General features: G+C 35.8%; 1 protein-coding gene across 6 annotated transcripts in view; it reads right to left on the reverse strand.

Annotated features, from left to right (window-relative positions):
- The window catches only part of KLHL5 (kelch like family member 5), a 47,510-nt gene extending 26,752 nt beyond the window's left edge, over positions 1–20,758 (reverse strand). Inside the window, exons 1-4 of one of the 6 annotated variants that reach the window (XM_015623803.1) lie at positions 20,686–20,758; positions 17,846–17,938; positions 8,485–8,578; positions 2,992–3,177 (exon numbers count right to left, since the gene is read on the reverse strand). In XM_015623803.1, coding sequence (XP_015479289.1) covers positions 2,992–3,134 — 143 coding nt within the window. In that variant the 5' untranslated portion in view covers positions 3,135–3,177; positions 8,485–8,578; positions 17,846–17,938; positions 20,686–20,758. Of the gene's footprint in view, positions 1–2,991; positions 3,178–8,484; positions 10,428–17,845; positions 17,939–20,685 lie in introns of those variants that run through there. The other 5 variants (XM_015623799.1, XM_015623802.1, XM_015623801.1 and 2 more) reach the window with 5 other exon arrangements.

Raw genomic sequence — 20,758 nt, forward strand, 5'->3', positions numbered from 1 at the left:
CTTTCAAACAAGCTTCCTAAACTGCAGAGTACAAAAAGTTCCCTTTGCCCTCTTAAGTCCCGTGTCTTTTATGCTTCCATCCTTCAGTGTCAATAGAAAGACAGACAATGGCTCACCCCAGACTGCTGATTAAAGGATGTGGAGCAGACTTTAAATGCCCTCTGGGCAGGAAAATATTTCCCTTTTCTTACATGGATGTTCTAACCAGAGGGTTATTACCAAAGAAAACAAGCTTTTATTATGGATAGAGCAGTTAGCTGAACGTAATAAATACAAACAATAAATCATCTGAAATTGTAGTGCACACAAAATAAACACCTGCTATGAAAAACTTAATTAAACTAATTAAATTGAAGTATCCAAAATTTCTTTATGGAACTGCAAGCTGAAGGGGTGGGAATACAATACATTTCTTCCTAGGGGAGAATGGTCCCCTTTTCCTACTTGCTTCTTGACCTTGGAAGTAAGTTTTTAGCTATAATTTCAGCACAGAAAAAGAAGATAAACACTTATGGAACAATAGAGAATGCCATATTCTGAAAAATCATGACTATATGCCATGCTTTATTTGTAGTACACTCATACCCTGAATTATTTAAATTGATACAAAACCTCTCAGAATTTCATAGCAATGTATTACCTGTGCTTATTACCAAGGCAGATACCAAACTCGTCTCTTTTCTCTAAAAGCATACATCATACACCTCACAACACTCAATAAAAATAGAAACTGATAATTTATAAAATACAGGAATGATTAAAAATACCAGCTTCAAAACAGGAAATCTGAATATTCCTCCCTATATATGAGTGTGATTAATATTAATAGTGAAAAATGTTCTTTCTTAACAACTCTATGTGACCACATAGTATGAAAAACTCATCTTTCTTATGAAAAAACAAAGGAAAACAAAGCTGTCCAGTGCAAGTGAACCATCTATTTTCTTACTCATCTTGGAATGCCAAGCCATTAAGCTAAGACCTATTTAATACATATTCTGTTGCTTACTAAGTCTCAAGACAAAATAATCACTGGTATTCTGAAATGCCCTGACTGATCCAGCCTGCAGTCAATATTAAAGAAGTCAGAAATTGTATGGAGGCAGCAAAAATACTACAGAAGTTTTTTCTTATAACATTGGCTGCTACAAGTAGATAAAGGCAGTCAATTATAAGAAATTATATAAATTATACAAAATCGTATAATTTCTATAATAAATATAAAAATACAATTATATAAATGAATTCTTGAATTTCTATAAAATTTAAATTAAATTTGGTATTTTCATATTTATCCCACTATGAAAAAAATTCAGTTTTCAATGAGATACTTTGGATCTACTGAGATTAAGACTGTAGTTATTGCTATGTTTCTCTGTGAAAACAAAACAGAGAAAGAACTTATTATGCAAAAGGCAAAGCTTCTTTGTAAGTTGTTCCTACATTATAAAGTGAACAAGGGACAATTGTAAGCCTCCCACCTCCTGCTACAAGCACAAACTCTGCTTCTTTGGCTTTAACTTTTATGCGTATTTAACACACAATATACCAGCTACAGCAAGATGTTTCTCCTAAAAGAGAAGTCCAGAGCAAATAACAGATAGTAGCATATGCCTCATGTACTACAGAAATAGATACAGTAGCAGAAACTGGAGAAGCAAAGTCAGTTTTTTAAATAAATGAGAAAAAAGTGAGAACCACATTAAAGGACTTTTTAGCGCGTTGCCTATCCATTTATTTCATTGCAAATAGAATCTTCCAGTCTTTACAAGATATTCACAGCTGTCCTCTGCACCCTTTCTACACATTTTTAACTATTACAAAAGCCACAGTCCAAACACTTATTGCAAAGGGGTTACCTTGGCTCCATAAGGAAGTACAATTATTTCCTTATAATAATCACTATTTTTTCCTGTTTACAGCACTCCAAAGTTTTTTTGATCTTAAATTACTTGAGCATGTGCCCACTAGGGGTGTGTGTATTCCATGTTTTCATCTGATTCATTCTTTTCACACGAACAGCACAGTTAAGTAACTAATTTGAACATTTCATAAAATGAAGTCTCTGAGCTACGATTTAAAAGCCTCCCTGATTCTGAAGTCAGTTCCCATCCCCATGCTGTCATTCCCTCAGCTGAGTCAGTACAACAGTGTGGATAATATCTGAATAAAAGCATAAATCTGGCTTTCTAAGGAAAGTACCAACTCCAAACCAGCAACCTCTTCCCATATTTTTATTACTATTACAGCTCTGAGATGTAGTTTCACTGTGGGAGTCGAATGAGCAATGGAAAACAAGAATGCTTTAGTTGCTATTTCTGTTGTAGACCTCAACTTAGGAAACTGCAGCTTAATTATACTTAGATTCCTATTCAAACTACAAATTCTGTGCATTAAATACTATAATGTGCTTCAGTTACACATGCCTGTGTTTTGCAATCTTTGGTATTTTCCTAGCTTTTAAGTGTCATACATATGATCTGTTGATTACCCAGATGACAGAGAGAGTAATGTTTGAACTAATTTAGACATCTAATACTGGAAGTGTTCAGAAGTCTCCTATCAAAGACTCTTACTATGGGAGCAAAAAGATCATCTGTATTGTTAACTGTGACTCCAATAACATAATTGCTAGTACACAGAAAAAACTAAATCTAAGAAAAAAAAGTTACATCATTCTATGGTAAAGAAACCACTACAACTTATAATATTCTGGGAGTATATTGGGGACTCCTGGGGGTTTAATTTTGTTATGCAAATACCATAAGTATACTTGGAAACAAAAATAATGTGATTTTTTTTTTATTCTGTATTGCATACAACAGACAAATTAACTTTTGTTTCCAAATAAATGTTAAAAAAACATATACACGTTTAAAGTATTCTAAATTGTTTAGGATGTTCTGACATTTTTTTAACAAAAGATGGGACACACTTTGAAAGTGCATTTGTAAATAATTATGAAGTTATTTCAAATTATAATAAACTTACCTGTGAGCTGGAATTCTACGATCACCAGCAACTAACACCACATCACACAGTTGATTATGTCTAAGATAGTTCTCCATCTTTTTAAAAGTTTGTTCAGCATGGTTGAGAGCCTGAAAAAATTCATCTGAGGTACAGGGCTCCATTATTTGACAAGAGGATAAGGTGTGACTGCTGTCGGAGATTCTGCTGAAGACAATAACAGAAATCTTAGTTCACACAATATTCAGGTGAAATTTTATCTACAAAGGGTAAAATAAAAATCACACATGATTTTAAAGTTGATATGCATGGTTTTTTTAAATATCTATTCCCTTGCTAATTTATTTTTCTTCTTATTTTCTTTCTCCATCCAAACCTAATCTAGACCCTTGTTAAAAAAGTATGATCATTTCATGTTGTACTCTTCAACTAAGAGACACACAGAGATTGGTCCAGTAATTCTATCTGTAGTGCTGTCAGATGGAAGGAAGAACATCCACTAAGACCCTGCAAAGTGAAAAATTAATGGAAGGATGGCAATAAGGAACCAAACCCCTCCCTGCCATTTATTTTTCACACTTAGTCTAAGATGGCTTGAACAAAACTCAGCTGGTAAAACATATGGGCATGCAGGGGAAAAAAACACAAAGAAACATATTGATACACCACCCCTCTTATTGTAGTCCTTGTGTCTGATATGAGATCTAGTACATCAGAAATCAACAGAACTGAAAAGCAAGGCTGGATGGGGAGAAAAATTATTCCCATCTGTAGACACACATACAGAAGATTGGGAAAAAACAGGAATAGAGAAAATGTAAAAGGAATGCATGGACCTAGGAGATAAAGGAAATTCATCCTAATTATGTACATTCTGAAAAGCATGTCTTCTTGCTCACAGTTCTTTAACTGACTACTACTTAGTTTTCAACAATGCAGGCAACTTATAAAATACTTTGGATCTACCATAACATTTGGAAGGACATGATTTCACAAGATCTGCATCCTGAGCCCTGCTTCCACAAAGATGTCATGAAAGGAGCATCATGCTTGGGGCTAAATCCACCACAAAACTTACCTCACTTCTCGGTGTAGGATACTCATTTAAAGACAGAGCTCCTCAAAACCAGTCTAAATTTCCAACAGAAGATTTTCTGTAAAGGGAAACTTTGTGATTTGTTCTTGGGTTCTGTTATATGTTTTGGTTTTGGGGGTTCTTTTTGCATGTACCCAGTAGCTAAAAGAGCCAAGCAGTTTGGTAATTAATTCATAGCTAAATCTAATAAGGGATCAGAAATTAGATACCTGCCTACTGATTTCCCTCGGGGGACTTAATATTAAATGTTCTCGCTGGAGCTGTGGTTAGCCATTAATTTATGTGTCAACTTCTTCCCTGCTTCCCGTAGCCCACAAGTCACTTGTTCTGCTCCACCACCAGCCCTCTAACAGGCTGGAACAAGTATTCTTTGTGGCCATTTTAGAAAATGAATCAGGGGTTCATACAAAGATGGAACCACGGAACCATGGACAATATTGTGTTGGTCAGCTGGGTGGCATTCTCAAGGGAATGAGCAAGAAGTATTCAGTGAAAGCAACTCTTTAACCAGCAGCCCTGAAAAACAACATCAGAAGTGAAAAGAGTAGGTTGCTGGTCAACACACAAATACTTAGGAAATTAAACTGTACCTCTGTATCACAATTTAACACATTCTCAATCGGGTTAATACATTGTGTTTTTTTTCTGGCTTGTTTGCTTGAACTGTATTTTAACCCATATTTCTCAAAGTAACTAAATAATAATTTTTTTTAAATTACATGCTATCAGGATTTTATTTACATTACAAACTTCCAAAGTGTTTTGCAGATAGAATGGAAAAAATAACAAAAGCAAACGCTTTCCAAGCCAGCACTTGCTGGATCACAACCTCACTGGAGCTATTGCTAGCCTCAAAACTGCACATATTTTCCACAGAGAACTCAGTCATCACTGTTGTTCTATAAGGAAAAATAATTGCAGTGGTGACTGTTTTTCAGTATCCACAATAAAGCATGTATTCAGGACACAACAGAGTCAAGCCCAGTTCTCCTCTTCATCTCAAGATGCTCAATCCCATACCTGTCCTCTAGCTAATAACTTACAAACCATCTTCCACAATGAAGAGAAAGGAGAAGGAAAGAAAGACTAAAGTTCAGTCCATAAAGAGAACATGAAAGAGAAAGTCTAAGAGTTCCAGTATTTGGAAAAAAAAAAAAAAAAAAAAAAGGAAAAATAATGTTTCAAAAGCTATTTGTGCCTGTTGCCCTGTAACTGGATAGAAAAATTTAAATGCCCTGCCTTCCACAAACTGTTCTATAAATATTTTTCCAGTTTTCCAGTTCTATTTGCCACAGCAATGACAACCTGGGAGAAATCCTAAAGAACTTACACCCTCAAAGGTCAGTGAGTCTGAGGTAAAGGAAAAGGCATACCAAAGGATTCTGTTGCTCAACAACTCAGGGTGAGGAGGCAGGCTTGGTTTGGATGTTACAACACACTAACTCCAAGACTGATCATACAGAGCAATACTGCAGAGCTGCTACCACCAGGTACATTCAAACCTTGTCTTTAAATAATTACAGACATTTTACTAGACTGTTCAAGGTCAGCACACAGCTGATAAACTCTGGTATATAAATATACATTTTATATTATATTTTAATATATTTCCCTACTTCAATCTATAATAATGTAATTTCAGTATTTTAATGCATACCTGGATGAAATTAACCAGATACAACACTCTCTACACTAGGTATATTCTAGGTATTTTTAGCTTTATCTCCACCATGCCTTCAAGGTCTGTAGATTGCTGCTAAGGCACCACAAAAAAAGTTAAGAAAAGCAAATCTAATGCTAATAGGCTTACACTTTCTATACAAGAGTCTGCACAACTGTTGGTGAATTCTTAAAAGTGTACAAATCCAAAAAGATGATGACTGCCTCAGGGATGCAGGACAGTTAACAAACAGCAGTAACAGAGGAAATCTAGGAGATGAAAATCTGAAGAAGAATTCAAAACTCACTGTCCCAGTAAACAACCATTCTAGCTAATGCTGGTTACAAATGACACATAGGAGTATGATGTAAACAGTATTACGACAAACTAGCTCTGATTGATCTGTCTGCATCTCAGCAGCAACCTTGGTCAAAGATCTGGTACTAAACTTAGAACTGAGCTCTATACTAACACCAAATTAACTTGACAGCAGGTGTCCTCCAAATGAATCACATAATGATCAAAATGATGTCATAATGACAAAGACCTGATCTAAATGCTTTTCTACTTCTGCTATATGACAAGGCAAAGAGGAAGGACTGATACAAACAAAGCAGCAGAGCTGCCTCTGTTACTTCGTATTTCTAGGGTTTGTAACTGGGCAGTAAGTTACATAGGAGCATGAAGTAAGGTAACTCTGTAGCTTCTAGAAAAACGTTTCTTTAAAAGGCCTTCTTCATGCACACAATTTATTTGTAAAGGAGGTAACAAGGTTTCCATATGGGAAAAAATGCTCTTTGAAAACTACATAGACTAAAGTGTTGGTATGGGTTTTTTTTTTCCTCTTGTCAACATATAAGAAGCCATATTTTAGACTACAAAGGAAAAACATTTAATTAAGTTCTTAATATCACAAAAACTCCAGGTGTTAGGCAGAATTATGTAGTCTAGGAGCCTATAAATCCTTAACAAATGAAGTGAACAAAACATGGTTTAAGTACAGTCTCCCCATAAGACAGAGATATAAATAACAATACAAAGCAAGTTCCTACATTGCCATTAGTTACATATTAAATTGTACTGACAGTGAACTCAAAATTTACCTAAATTATTTATTTGAAAGCATGTAAGCAAACAGGGATTAGAAGACAGTAACAAAAAACCAAAAACCTCTAGATGCTATACATGATTAAGCACATAATTTAAAAGATACTTTCAATTTACTACATTTAAATCCCTTGTGCATTTTATCTAGTATAAAAATGTCTGCAAAAAAACCCAAACAAACCAAGACTTTTTAAAACCTCCTAAATAAATATCTGCAGTTCTCCAATTCCACCAAGTAATAAATCAATTTTGCCATATGCACATGATTCCCTTGCAATTAAGACCAAATATTGTAGTACTTTCAATTTGCACATGTATCTTTTAAAATTACATGTTTTTTTTTCCTGTTATTGCCTTGCTACAGAGTATCCTAACTGGGGTAATACTGCACGTAAAAGTTTCCCATCATAAATATATGTTGTTGAAGTGGAAGGCGATGTTATATCTCTATCATATCCCATAACATAGCCATTTAAAAATTCACATCTGAATGTCATTTAAAATGGGATCTCTTCAGAGGTATGTTACTTACAGCTACATGGTTGTTGCAGCACACTGACACTGCTGTTATGATGCAGCAGTATGTAGGATTTCCTTTCCCAGTAATTCTAGTACTTTGACATGCAGTGATAAAAGCAAATACACTGTCTTCAGTTCTAAGCAATTTTGCTCTCCCACCTTTCCTTGAATCTTTAAAGGTCATATATATAATAAACAGTTAATATTTATATTATGGACTACTTTGGCTTTCCACTAAATTGATTATTCTCCTCTAGAATGAAAAACACTAAACTGCTATAAGTAGATCGATCTGTCCTTAATAGCCTTTATTAAAGTGTACCCTTTTAAGTAGCCACACTTTCTGAAATGCCACATCTGTGCAAAAAGTATCTTAAAAGTGAGAAACAAACATCCTAAAATTTTCTGAAATGTCAAGCTATCATGCACTATATGAACTACAAAACAGGAAAAATACTTTTAGTAAAGAATGACTTATGCAGTAAATGAAATAAAATAATTTAACTGATATTTTTACAAAAAAGGTTAGTAATTTGCCTAATTTACAACAACTGGTAAACAACTTCCATTCAAGAACAAGTTTCACAGTTTCATCTTTAGTAACGATTTAATAAAACCAAATGGGTTACTGCAATCACTTTAAACACAAATTGATTGACTTTCAATAGATGTAATTTTTTTCTTTGATTTAGAGCGTATTTTTTACAGCTCATTCTCCATCTTCTGTAGACACACATGGAAACTTGAGGTCAGAACCAGAAGAAGCTTACATTTTCATAATCTCCTCCTAACTGAAATAACTAAATCAGTATCACTTCAAAACAATGTGTAAAGCATTCTGTAACATTACCATGTAATGGGCAATACCTTGTTCATAACAGCATGTACTAGTACACTGTTTAAAACACACACACATCTGTGTCTGTGCTTTATGCCCACTGACTGCCTTTTAAAAAGGTCCTAGTAAACACACAGAACCTGATTATTATTAATATTCTGTTTCTCATGCACAATAGCTTCTAGCTTTCTGAAGCATTTTTGTTCAGAACAAAGGCTAGCCTTTGCTAACTACATGCTAACTACAAACATGAAATGAAAACACGTTTCTCACAATAGAAAAGTAATAATTAACCTGCACGAGCTGCTGTCCGATTCATTTTCTTCTTCACTCTCTCTATCATCTGTTTCTTGTCTGTCAAGCCAACGTGCACCTCCACAGTCTTCTGCTGAGAATTCAAACGTAGGGATTTCTGAGGTGGATGCCATTGGCCAAAGAGGTGAATTCTGGAAATCCTGTTGGCTGGACCTTCTGTAACCAACTGATGTTAAAGGTAAGTTACCCGAATCTAAAAACTTCATGCCACCAGTTGTTACATTTTGTCTTCTATTCCAGAAGTCTCCCTGATGGTTTTCAATTGCCGAGTTAGGGGCTGATGCCTGATGACCAAACCACCTCCATCTGATTTTTAAAATCTGCTTCACATCAAACTCTTTACGAGAACCAGACATTCTTAGTGAAAGCCAGCGATCGTCTAGGCAACAGGGTAAGAAGCAGCACGCATAAAAGAAGATTTGTGCACCCAACCAAGACAAGAGAAACACATGCTCTGCCTGTCTGTGGCAAGCAGATTTTCTACAGAAGGAGGGGAAAAAGCATTGCAATCACACAAAAAAGGCTTCTTTAATGATATGTCATTTGAATATAAACAAAAGGCAACAGACAATGAAAAATGCTGACATAAAAGAGGAGGTGAAACAATCACCTCCATCAGGAAAAAGCTAAAACCCTAAAAGCTCCAAGGCTGTTTCTGTTGCTGCCTCTGACCATTAGGTTTCAAAAACACTAAACAATATTCATTTAAGCCCTTTCAAGAGCTAAATACCACCCTCTTTTCTTAAACCACAAATGGCTGCAAATGCAATTCCTATACTGCATCTTACAATTGCTTTCTTATTCTGTTAACTCTTGCTACTACAGAGGGGGAAAAATGGCAACAATAAAATTAAATTCCTTCTACACTGCTAAAAAATAAATTTATGGACAAGAATTAAAACCAACCCAAAGATAACTGATTATGCTGGGGAGAAACTGAACTGTAAATAATTCCATTTCCCATTACAGGACATGATCTAATTTAAAAAGGACAAGAAGAGCCTCAGAAGGCTCAAGGGACTAGTAGTGGAGGCTATAAAGCCTTTCATCTTGATGTGCTTTGATTCGAATCTAGGTCTGCAGTAACCAAAAATTTCTATCTGAAATTTCCATTCACTTATATATCACTAAAACATAAAGCAAGAAAAAGCCAATTGGTCACCATAAGACACCAGACAAACCCCTGCCAAATAAACAATATAAGACAACCAGTCAAAAGGCTCCTTTCTAACCATATACTATCAGCTGTTCCACAACAATTAGAAGTACTGTGATGGAACAGTGAAAAAGAGAGATGCATACCATTGTGACAGAATTCTCTCTAGGATTGGTAATTTACGTAACATTTTAAAATATCTAGCAAAAGTTTTTACTCAAATGAGGAAAAGAAAGCCTAAAGCACAAAATACATGATGATCAATTTACAGTTCCTATGAAAACCAGCCTATTTCCTCTCTGACATATGAAGCTAGTTAGATATAAAATGCTGAGATTAATTTCAGTCACATGCAAATTGTAATAACAATTTTAGAATAAAAAAGAGGCACTGGATTTTATCAGTCCTTGATACAGAGATCTGTTTCCAAACTTTACAACTCAGTCTGTTCAACTCTCCAGGATACATATGCAACAAATTTACAAGAGTGCTTCTTTACTACCCTACAGTTTTCATCAAAAGTGAAAGCCACTTTCTCTCAGATGAACATGAACTCCAAAATATGGAATTTTGTAGTCTTTAAAATCTCCAAAATATGGAATCTTGCAGTATTCTTCAAAAAAGAGTAAATGTATAGTCTACATTAAAACTTAAACAGTGCCAAATTTTACCACTGAAAACCCAAAAAACTGTTTCAAACTCAGTGCCATGAGAATATCATGCTATTTTCTGAGTGCTAGTTTTAACCTGGAAAGCTCACCCATCATTGCCCAGAGCACAGTTATTTATCTAAGTGCTTCTCAAAAAGGCTAGCAAAAGCTTATTTCTACAGGAACTGCATTCCAGCTGTTTCCACAGAGATGCATTTCAGAGTGTGTACCTTGCTGGCCTACCAGAAGCCAAATACTGAGACCTTTGCAGCATATCCAGAAAACAGCTCAAGATAGATCAGATGCAAGATGATTAAGTTGGTAAATCTATAAAGCTCTTACCATTTTTCCTGGGGATTTAATTTGAACACAGAAAAAGAGGGAAATATTTAAGGAAGGATTAATGTTTTAATACATTAGCATGAAAATTGTATGGATGTTTAACCAAAATGATATGACATGCAAAACCCACTCATCTTGTACACATACAGCTAATTATTAAATGCTTAACTGTAGTATTCAAATACCATCATTTGTATAACTGCAAGTTGAGTGAAACTGGAGGAAAGCTTAAGAAGTAAAAACAAAATGGCATCTTTTTATTTATCCTCTCCTTCTATTTTGTATTGGTGCCGGGTGTTCACTGAGGGTGAAGAAACAGTACAAGCAACTGGTGTATTTGTTAACATTCCTGAAACTAGTAGTATTTTAATTATCCATTTAACTATAAAAAGTAAGCTTTAGATACCTTTATTTCTGCTGGTATGGTAAATCCATTATACATAAGGAGTGACCTGGATTCTCACTCTTGTATAACAGACTCATTTAAAATTCAAGCTGTCCCAGTATAAGTCTACTAAGACAGCGGCAAAAATGCCATTTGAGTGCTTTTTCAGCACTTTTCATTGATTTACTGGCAAAAACAGTCCAATTACTGCTTTCCTTTGGCTGTGAAGCTATGGACTCAAACGGAGATTAGTAAACAAAATGTGCTGCAGTTTTAACAGACCAAACCACAAAACTGTTTTCTATTCTCTTTCATTTTTCTAGATTAAAGAAACTCTCGCTCCTCTACACACTCTTAAAATCATAGTTCTAAGAATGACTGCATAAGTATCTAAAATATTTCTCTGTTTCATAGGAACATTTGTATTATAGATGACACAATAAGACAAGTGCCAGTTAATTCTTCAGTTTAAATTGACAGTAGTTCTCAGAAATAATTGAGGGCCTCTTGCTCTGGACAATCTTTGTTAGTATGAATAATGTGATATCTTTTATCACATCCCTAGCCAGGAGCTAACAGACTTTTGAGAAGATCTCAAACAACAGACTGTTAGGACTTCCACTGACTAGGATCACCCAGACTTCATCACTGATATCTTATATGGTGATTGGTGCTAACCAATTCAAATCCCCACCCCTCTATGGCCTCCCATCACACATCCTTCTAAGGCACTAACACATTTCTGAGAACTCTGCTAAAACCCATCTTAGTCAAGCACAGTATACACAGACTTGGCAAAGGATTCTGAAATATTTTTTCATCTACTAAGGCAAAAGTCTGCATTTATTGAGAAAACAACAGTGCTTATATCCATTTTTTCTGACCTTGGGCACTGTTGCAGTTTCTATTTTGTGGTGAATCAAAATAACATTGCAAATATAAGTACACTTTGTCATATAAGTCACCTTTGAGAACATAATTCTATTTGTATTAATGAGGTTGTGTAAGCTTACTGTGTAAACAACTTTGAGAACTTTGATTTTTAATTGAACAGATTGATATTCCTTCAAGTGGAACACCTGAACATTTAAGCAAGTAATTTCTCTCACATGAAGGGCTTCACAAAGCTATAGATCCCTGCAGTTAGCTGTGGGGGACAGTTTTCCAGATTCTGGCTTGTGAACAAAAGAATCTAAATAAATGCTGTATGTTAAATCTGCAACTGTGTAAATAGGTAACAGTAAGAACATACCATGACAGCTTTTGAAACTGCCCTTTTTTCAAAATCTTCAGACAGTTTATCTGCACAGAGATAAAAAACTTTTTTTTACTAACCAAAAAATTTACTACACTGATATTCTCCGATATGATACACACTTATTCATACAAGTGTTAAAGGAAGATTGCAATCCAGCATAACTAGATAAATTTAAACAATTTTAGTCTCAAGATATTTCTACTGTATATTTTGAGGGAAGGTGTACTTCATCTTTACAGTATATCACTGGCAAATATGAAAATATTATTATTTAAATAATAAAGCCTAGTGCTTTTGTTGATTGTGATTTTTCCTTTTTCTTGCCAAAGGAATTAAATGAAGTTTTCAAATAAACAAACATGTATATGGAATAATTTTTTGAAGCACTTTTAAGACTTAAATTTCAACACTACTTTGCATGGTAACATTTTTTCTGTCACTATTATGATTTGGCTCTAAAACCTTTCACCACTCAACTTCAAGGTAATTCAGATATAATATTTTCAAGGTATTTAGTGTGTCAAATGAATTTTAAAAGGGGCCATAAAAGCTCAGCTAGTTCTGAGAAGATATTAATGGTCCTTTTAAGTGCCAATTATGTATGTAAATGTCAAAATAATTACATAGTTTTTGTTGTGACTGCAAGAGTTGTTTTTTTAAAAAATACTGCTTAACAAAAGCATTAAATATAAAAATATATGTTTTAGACATAAGTAGACTCATTAAGATGTGAAAAAGTAATATTGTCAGTGTTTAGTGATCCTAGATGAGTATTTAAAAACATAAGAAAGGTTCACTGACCATAAGATGTTCATCAATTAATCAAATACATACTTAGAGCATAAAAGGGCATTCAAAATTTAACACTTTCTAAAATGGGATTTCCAAATGTTAAAATATTATTTTGAGGCATTAAAATAACTGCTGAAAGAAAACCACTATAGACCAACTTCAAACTGCAATTCTGCTAATAACTATGCTTATGTTAGAAGAAATGTTAAATATTTACTTTCTTTTTTCTTCCCTATTCCTATCTTCAAGACCCGAAGTTACAGAAATAGCTCAACAAAGACTTCAGGAAGATTGCTATATTAATATTTCATTATTCTATAAAACAATAATCACTTCCTGTCCCAAAGTTTTATATAAATGCAAACACATGTGGTTCACAGTTATGTGAAAAGTGTCTTACATTAGCAGCTATGGCACAGTTCATTCAGGAGAAAGAGAGGAAAACATCCTACAGCTACTGACTTAAATTCATTGCTCTGACTGGCAGAAATGAGCTGCGGCCAAATTCCTGGTACTTCATCGCAACTTTCTGCCACTTTGCATTGTACATTTCTCTCGAAACAGGAGGGAGCAGTCAGCTCAACAATAGCATGAAAAGACTGGTACACAACAACAACAACAACAACAAACTGGTTTGCTGTTTATTTTATTCAGCTAAGGGTGGGGTGGGGAACAAGAGAGATTTCCACATGTAACACAAGACTACGCTGTTAGTTCCAAGCTCAAATATCATACTGGTTCACACACAATAGAAGTGGTGATTCAAGACACTTGCATTTCTTTAAGATTAAAACATTAACATAGTTTTATTCAATTAATATTGAAGCACAATCAGGGACTGCACCATCTATAAGTAAAGCCACAGTGTAGAACTATTCCTAAGTAAACAGCACAGTAAGCTTATTCACTCTCAAAAAATGAGCACTCCATCATAAGCAAGCCATCATGTCAGATAGTGTTTTTAAGTTAAAACTTGTAATTCATAATGGACAACACTGTGAAGGGCCAGTCTCTCAAAACACAGAACCAGTTTTTGTATTAAAAGAGTCAAGCAGCAACACACAAGATGAAGACAAGCAAAAGATTCCCAGTTCATCCACTCCAAGAATATTGGTAGCACCAATTTTATGGGAAATAAAGTAGTCATCAATCTAGGGACAGTAATAGTCCGGCACAAATCATCTCCTTTAGAAATGTCACTTTTAAGAAAGAGTGGTGACAAAAACACTGTTCTGTAGCCATTTAAAGACATCCTGCTCAAAGTAAAGCCATTCTTTAGAACCACTTTAGGAAGGTATTCCCTAATAAAGTTACAAAAGACCATAACGGAAAGATTGAAAAATTGCGGCAAATCAAATCAAAATATCAAATCAAAATCTTTTTGCAGGCAGATCTGCTGGGTAAACTAAAGACAATATTTTAACATTTTTCCAAGAGAGCAGCAGTATTATTTCACCATGAAGTATTCAGATTTCCTCAAAAGCTCACAGAAAAATGGGTAAAGGATAACACTACCAACATTATCAACAGCAGAGTGGATGTTTATTTGGTAAAAAATTACAAGTATTCACAGCTGTGCATTAGGTACCACATAAAAATCCACCAGGTTATGACACATTAAAAAAACAGTAAAGAAGTAGATTTGCAAGTGATTAGGTAAAGCAACATAGTACTCTATGCCAGGCTACACAAACTTCTAAGAGAAATACATAGAGGTCTGTGGGCAAAAAGTTTACAGTTGTAGTTAAATGTCAAGCTAGGCAATGCCACAGGTACTGAAGCAAAGCATTTCAAGACACAGACTTGAGTGTTCAAAATGAATCCTTTAACACCAAAAAAACACTTCGAGAGACTAATTTCTCTCTCAGGGAGGACTTCTGTTTAATTAGCTTCAGTTAAGCCCACCCCCCAGTTGAAATTTTAAGTTTCATAAGAGCTAATATATGAGGATATCTTATCTTATTACATGTTTATAAAACAAGTGGTGTGATCTCATCTGGAATTCCTTTGTGTGCAATTGATCATTGCAACTCAAAAGTTGTGCTGCAGCTTTTAAACTATCAAACAACAGTAATGTTCAAATATTCACTAAAACTATCACTTAATCTGGTTTAAGTACAATTGTCCTTGAGTTGAACCATCAGACAATTTCTTATGCAAAGGTGCAACTTAAATTTGTATTTATCAATTACAAAAACTATCAGGAAGTGAGAGGAGGTACAAAGTGAAGTTATTTTACTTATCACTTGATCTGCCCACACACTTATAAACTCGCAGACTAATTCTAGTTAATTACTTTGATTTCCTTGAAAAATACTTCCAAGTTTAAAATGCTAAGGTGCTTGGTGAAGATCTTGCCAAGACATAGCAACTTATGATAACATATTGAAATGCCTTACCACTTTAATGCTGTCATTATAGTTTGAATGCAAAAGCTTGTGATTACATTTACATTCAAAAATATAATTTCCCACACTGCATGTAAAAGAGCAAGATTTAAACTTTGATTTCATCTTTGGCAAGGATGAAGTGATCATTTAATATTCAAAAGTATTTGTTTTTAGAATATTAGAATACATTTTATCTATCTACCAGACAAATGTACATGGATCTAATGAATTGCCAACAGATAATGCTTCACAGCAAATGGCAGGCTAATAGCTTATTTGTGCAAAAGTCAACACATAACATCTACTCTGCTAACAAGTAAGAACTTGCTTGCGAATAATCCAACCATCAAAACCACTGATAAAAATCTCATTTTCCTATGAACTTCTACATCTCCTCTCCACATACACAGTAATTGTAAACTTTTAACTAATTTGCTAATTCAGCCATATGACTATTGGTATTCTTTACAGTTCAGGTTAGTAAACCTCTATGGACTTGAGTCTTGTATTACGCTACACCATGAGTATACATCATATGACACAGACAGGTGCTGTGAATATTTAATCCATTTTAAGGTATACTTTAGCCTGATTTTGACAAGTTCTGTTGGTTCTGAGATTGAGGCTACAGTAAGTCCCAGAATGGTATGAACTTTTTTTATATGTAATGAATGATACTACTTCCAGCCAAATCAATTCAAATCTGTTCTAGACAGATCATATCATCATTGTCCTTTATTAATGCTTTTCAAGAGAGTCAATACAATTATAACAAAAATTATTTGGTATTTGACAAAAGCATCAGCTAAGGCAGTGAGACAAGCCTATCCACACACATTTTGAAAGAAATTAAGGCAGCATTCAGTCTACCTTAAATTTCACTGTTTTACCAAAACATCCTGTACAATTTTGTGAACAGTCTTCCATTTACTCTGAAAATCTGATGGACGCTCTTAGAAGAATCCAAGCTACCACTCAAAACTTTTTCTTTTATGTATATCCTGTTGTTATGGAAGACGTCAGGATTTTTAACATCAGTTGCACTTAGAACAGCTAGAAGAGGTAATATATTGGCAAAGTATTCCTCTGAACAGATTGAAATCAATAATCAACTTTACAGACATTTGTCCTCTGGAAAAATGCCAGCAAAGTCTGTAAGACATAATTAAAAATCAGCAGCCCTGCTCAATGATTAGTCTACCTTGCAATACGATGGGAATAAAGATATATACTACAGTGATCAACCTTTTCAGTTCCTTCTCTTTGTAGTACATTTGTTTCAAAACCCTTTCAATTTTCATGCCCAGTGTAGAAAGGATGCAGGTCTGCACAAATTCTGACAGCCTGGAGGAGGTTGGCTATTTTAGTAGGTGGAGCTACCACTTTTTGAACTACTGCAAAGTCATGAAAACACAAAACCTGTTCACAAAGTGATTTCTGAGGAACCTTAGCAGGTCTAATAATTTTTAAAGCTCAAGAAAGGGTTGGTATCATTTATGGTGGTAGATACCAATAAGGATATTTATGATGGAAACAATGTGACTGACCATGACAAGAACAGGGAGAAAGACCACTTCTCTTCTGTACTTATATCACATCTAAAGGAATTTATCAACATTTCCAAAGCAGAGATCTCACAGTTGAGAAAGCAGATTTTTTTCACTTTAGTAAAACCTAGTATTTCTAAATTAATTGGATTACTTTTGTCACTGTTAACACTTATTTTTCAGCAGTATTTTACTTTATAGAGAATTCAGATAAAGCTAGAATCTTGCATGTATTCATGCTTTCAGCATTCTTTTATCCTTTTCCTTTGTGCAAATGTCAAAGCTATTCCCTTTGAAAATTACTTTTGCTTGGAACAGTCTTACTCCTTTCCTGTTAAAAAAATGAAATGAAGTGAAACCCAGTCAGTATTACTGGAGTGATGAGATTTGATTGTGCATTTGGTGGGCCTTTATTCATCAGCATTTCTATAAAGAAGTATTTTCTCTAACAGACTCAGTATAAATTTTCTTGTTTTTCCTATAATGGTTAAAAGATCCAAAGGCTTCTCATGCATTTTGAAAAGATAAAAATTGAATTTTACAATAATGCTGACAGCCTCCTATAAGGCATGCTTTGATAAAGAGCACCAGTGCTGAAATCGCATAAAATTGGTCCAAACACCAGCGTGCAAAGCCCACATGAACAAAGCCATTGCTGCTTATGCACACTTGCCAGAAAGAAGCTCTTACAAGATGTAGTATATAAGACAAAAAAGAGGATGAAGTTTCAGGTGTAAGGAAGACTATGTAGCCTTATGGGCTAAAATCACATTTCTTGTAGCATAATTTACTGTTAGAACTGAGTAAATACAATGCTTACCTATAACACCGGAATCATCTCTAGTTGTTCAAAGAATCAAGTAGTTCCATTTGTCCTCCTCTTTCCAAAGAATTGAGGTAGCAGAAAAAAACTCTAGAGGCAGAAAAATAACAGTGCAAACAAGTAAGAGCCACCCACTTGAGGGGAGAAACAAAGGAATAATCTCAAAAGCAGACTCCTGACTCTGTTCAGGTAGAAGAAATTCTTTCAATTTCTTTTGTGATTCTTACACCTACTGATAAGAAGATGCTAAAAATGTGTCACTGCACAACTGTCACCCTCATTCCTTCCACAACTTCAAGTTACACAACAGAGACTCACAAAAAAGAGGGAAAATTAATATGAAATGTGAATATGTAAACTCTAAATAAACACTAGTTTCCAAAGACAGTACCTCTTGAAAAAAAAAACAAACATTAGTCCACTGTCACCCTTATCTTCAATTCCTTCTCTGAAGGGAAAAGCACCTAAGCTGAGCACTGGTGCCAAAGAGTAACACTGACTGCATTGATGAATAAAGACACTTGCCTAAATGGAGCAGCTCTATAAAAATTCACACTTACAGTGGTTCTCAACCCTTACCTATATACAGGCCACTAAAAATTTTCTTACTGAAGTTAGACTTTACTCAAAAAATCTAGCCTGCTGAAATAGTATGTATCTCCTTTTGGCTTGGCACCAAACAAATTACTATATGCACTTTGAAGTGAAAGAAAGTAGCCTTACATGATACCTGCAAGCATATGATACCTAATATGTAACTTCTCATGGTCTGATCTTTCTTACTAGCTTCATTAACCTTGCAGGTCTCTGAAGGGTAATACCACCTCATTCTTGCATCTGGAGCACATCACCTCACCTCTCCCATATGACTGTTTTTTAAGGCTATACAGCCAAATAATACATGTGGTCAGCATTGCCTTGCTGGTAACTTTGAATGAAAGATTCAGTTCCTATGACAAAAAGCAAGCAGTGGATAGTCAGGTTTGTAACTTCTTCACTTTTCTACTTGGCAAGACTGCTGCTAGGAAAAGTAATTTAATTGCTATGGAAAGAGGAAATTGTAAGGATTTTGTAAGGGAAATGTAAAATTATACTATAATTTCCTAAGACCTGTAGAAATTTTCATCATTGAGTCATATTATGTCTGATTAGGTAATCGCCTTTACTTATATATCATGAAACACTGAATTATATCAACAAAGCCACAAGACGTAAACATAAGCAAACAATAGTCTTTATAAAAGCATGGTTGATACAAAACTCTAGAGAGTTGGAACAAGTCCACCAATATGAATTGTCATTGTTAACAACAGCTTGCACTTACTGTTTGACCATAATGGTCTAATGGAAGATTTTCTTTACCTTTACTTCAATTATTTTATATTTTAAATTAGCAGTTATTACATTTCTGTGAAACACAATGTTAGCCTACTGCCATGGTGTAAACATGCTGCCTTTGGTAGTAGACCTGCCCATGCAGAGGACATGACTGAGGGATGGATGGTTCAATGAAGTTGACAAATGGCAGAGGAAAACACTATTTGACTTGGATTAGGGCTAATTATTATTATTATTATTATTATTATTATTATTATTATTATTATTATTATTATTTTGTTTTTATCTTAGTATTGTTCAGCAAGGGGAAAATGGGAAAAACAGAAAACGGGAATACAATCTGCCCTATCAGGAATGCACCTATGGAGTGCAGGAACAAGGCGCTTTTATTTTTTTTTCTTTTTAAATATTGATCCACATATGCCCCTGGAAATTCCCAGGCAAAAAGACCTTTATGATAAATTACCAGATTATTTCTGTCAAAATTGATGAATTGATGAAAGATACCTCGTGTTATCTGTTTTTAAAAAGGATGCACCCATCCAGTACATACAGTTTGTCTAGACAGAAAAGCTACACCAACATTACCATGAATTCAGATTTTTATTCCTGTTCATGCTCGTAGAAGACCTGAGCAATACTGTTTTTCTTCAAAAGATGACTGTATTTGGAATTTAGCTCATGTAATTTCATAATCAACTTTTAAGTAAGAGAAAGGAACAAAGCCAAGCCTTCCCTTTCTACAGTTCTGACATTACTGCCCAAACAGCCGACCACGAGCCTCGAGCGGCTGGGCTTCAGATGGGCTGCCCCGCTGCTCAGGAGGCTCAACCAGTCCGCGCTCAAAGCTCTAAGCCACAAAAACGCTTTAAGGAAAAACATAAACCAGTAATGTATATAAACAGCAGCTGTTTGATGTTCAACGTTTAGACTTCTTTTTGTTCCCCGTGTAATAACGCCGCTCCCCATGTAGTGAGTTGGCAGTCAGTCGCTGTTCTAATCTGTTCGACCAGTCTCAAATGAAAAAAAAAAAATGTTTTCCATTACTTCATACTGTGATGGTGAAGGTTACGAGACATGGGGTTAAGTCTTCGAGAGCTGTGTCAGTGCACTTCTACCAGGTCTCCGCTCTGATCGCTTTGAACCGAGCCGGCCACGGGGGCTGCCCGTCTCGGCGGGACCGGACCCCGCGCCGTCTCCCGCCCCGCCGCCCCCGCCCCGCCCCGCTCGGGCGAGCGCCGGTACTGCCCCGCCGAGAGCCGCGGCTCCCGCCGGGCCCCGCTCAGCCCGGGCAGCCTGCACCGGCCCCGCCGGGCAGCGGCCGCAGCCCCTCTCCACAGCCGGCCGGCAGGAGGGAGCCCGGCGGCGGTGAGGGCGAACCCGCCCCCACCCCTCTCAGACGCCGGCCCTCGCCCTCCTCCTTCTTCTCGCTTTCTCCTCCCCCTCCCGGCAGCCGCGGCCCCCTCCCCTCGCTGCCGAGCCCCCACAGCCCTTCTCACCTCTCACGGTCCAGGAAGGGGGCGCGGCTCGGAGGGGGCGGAGAAAGAAAAAAATCGCAAGGAAGGCCCTCGC

The sequence above is a fragment of the Parus major genome, chromosome 4, assembly GCF_001522545.3.
Source record: "Parus major isolate Abel chromosome 4, Parus_major1.1, whole genome shotgun sequence".
NCBI classification, from domain to species: domain Eukaryota; kingdom Metazoa; phylum Chordata; class Aves; order Passeriformes; family Paridae; genus Parus; species Parus major.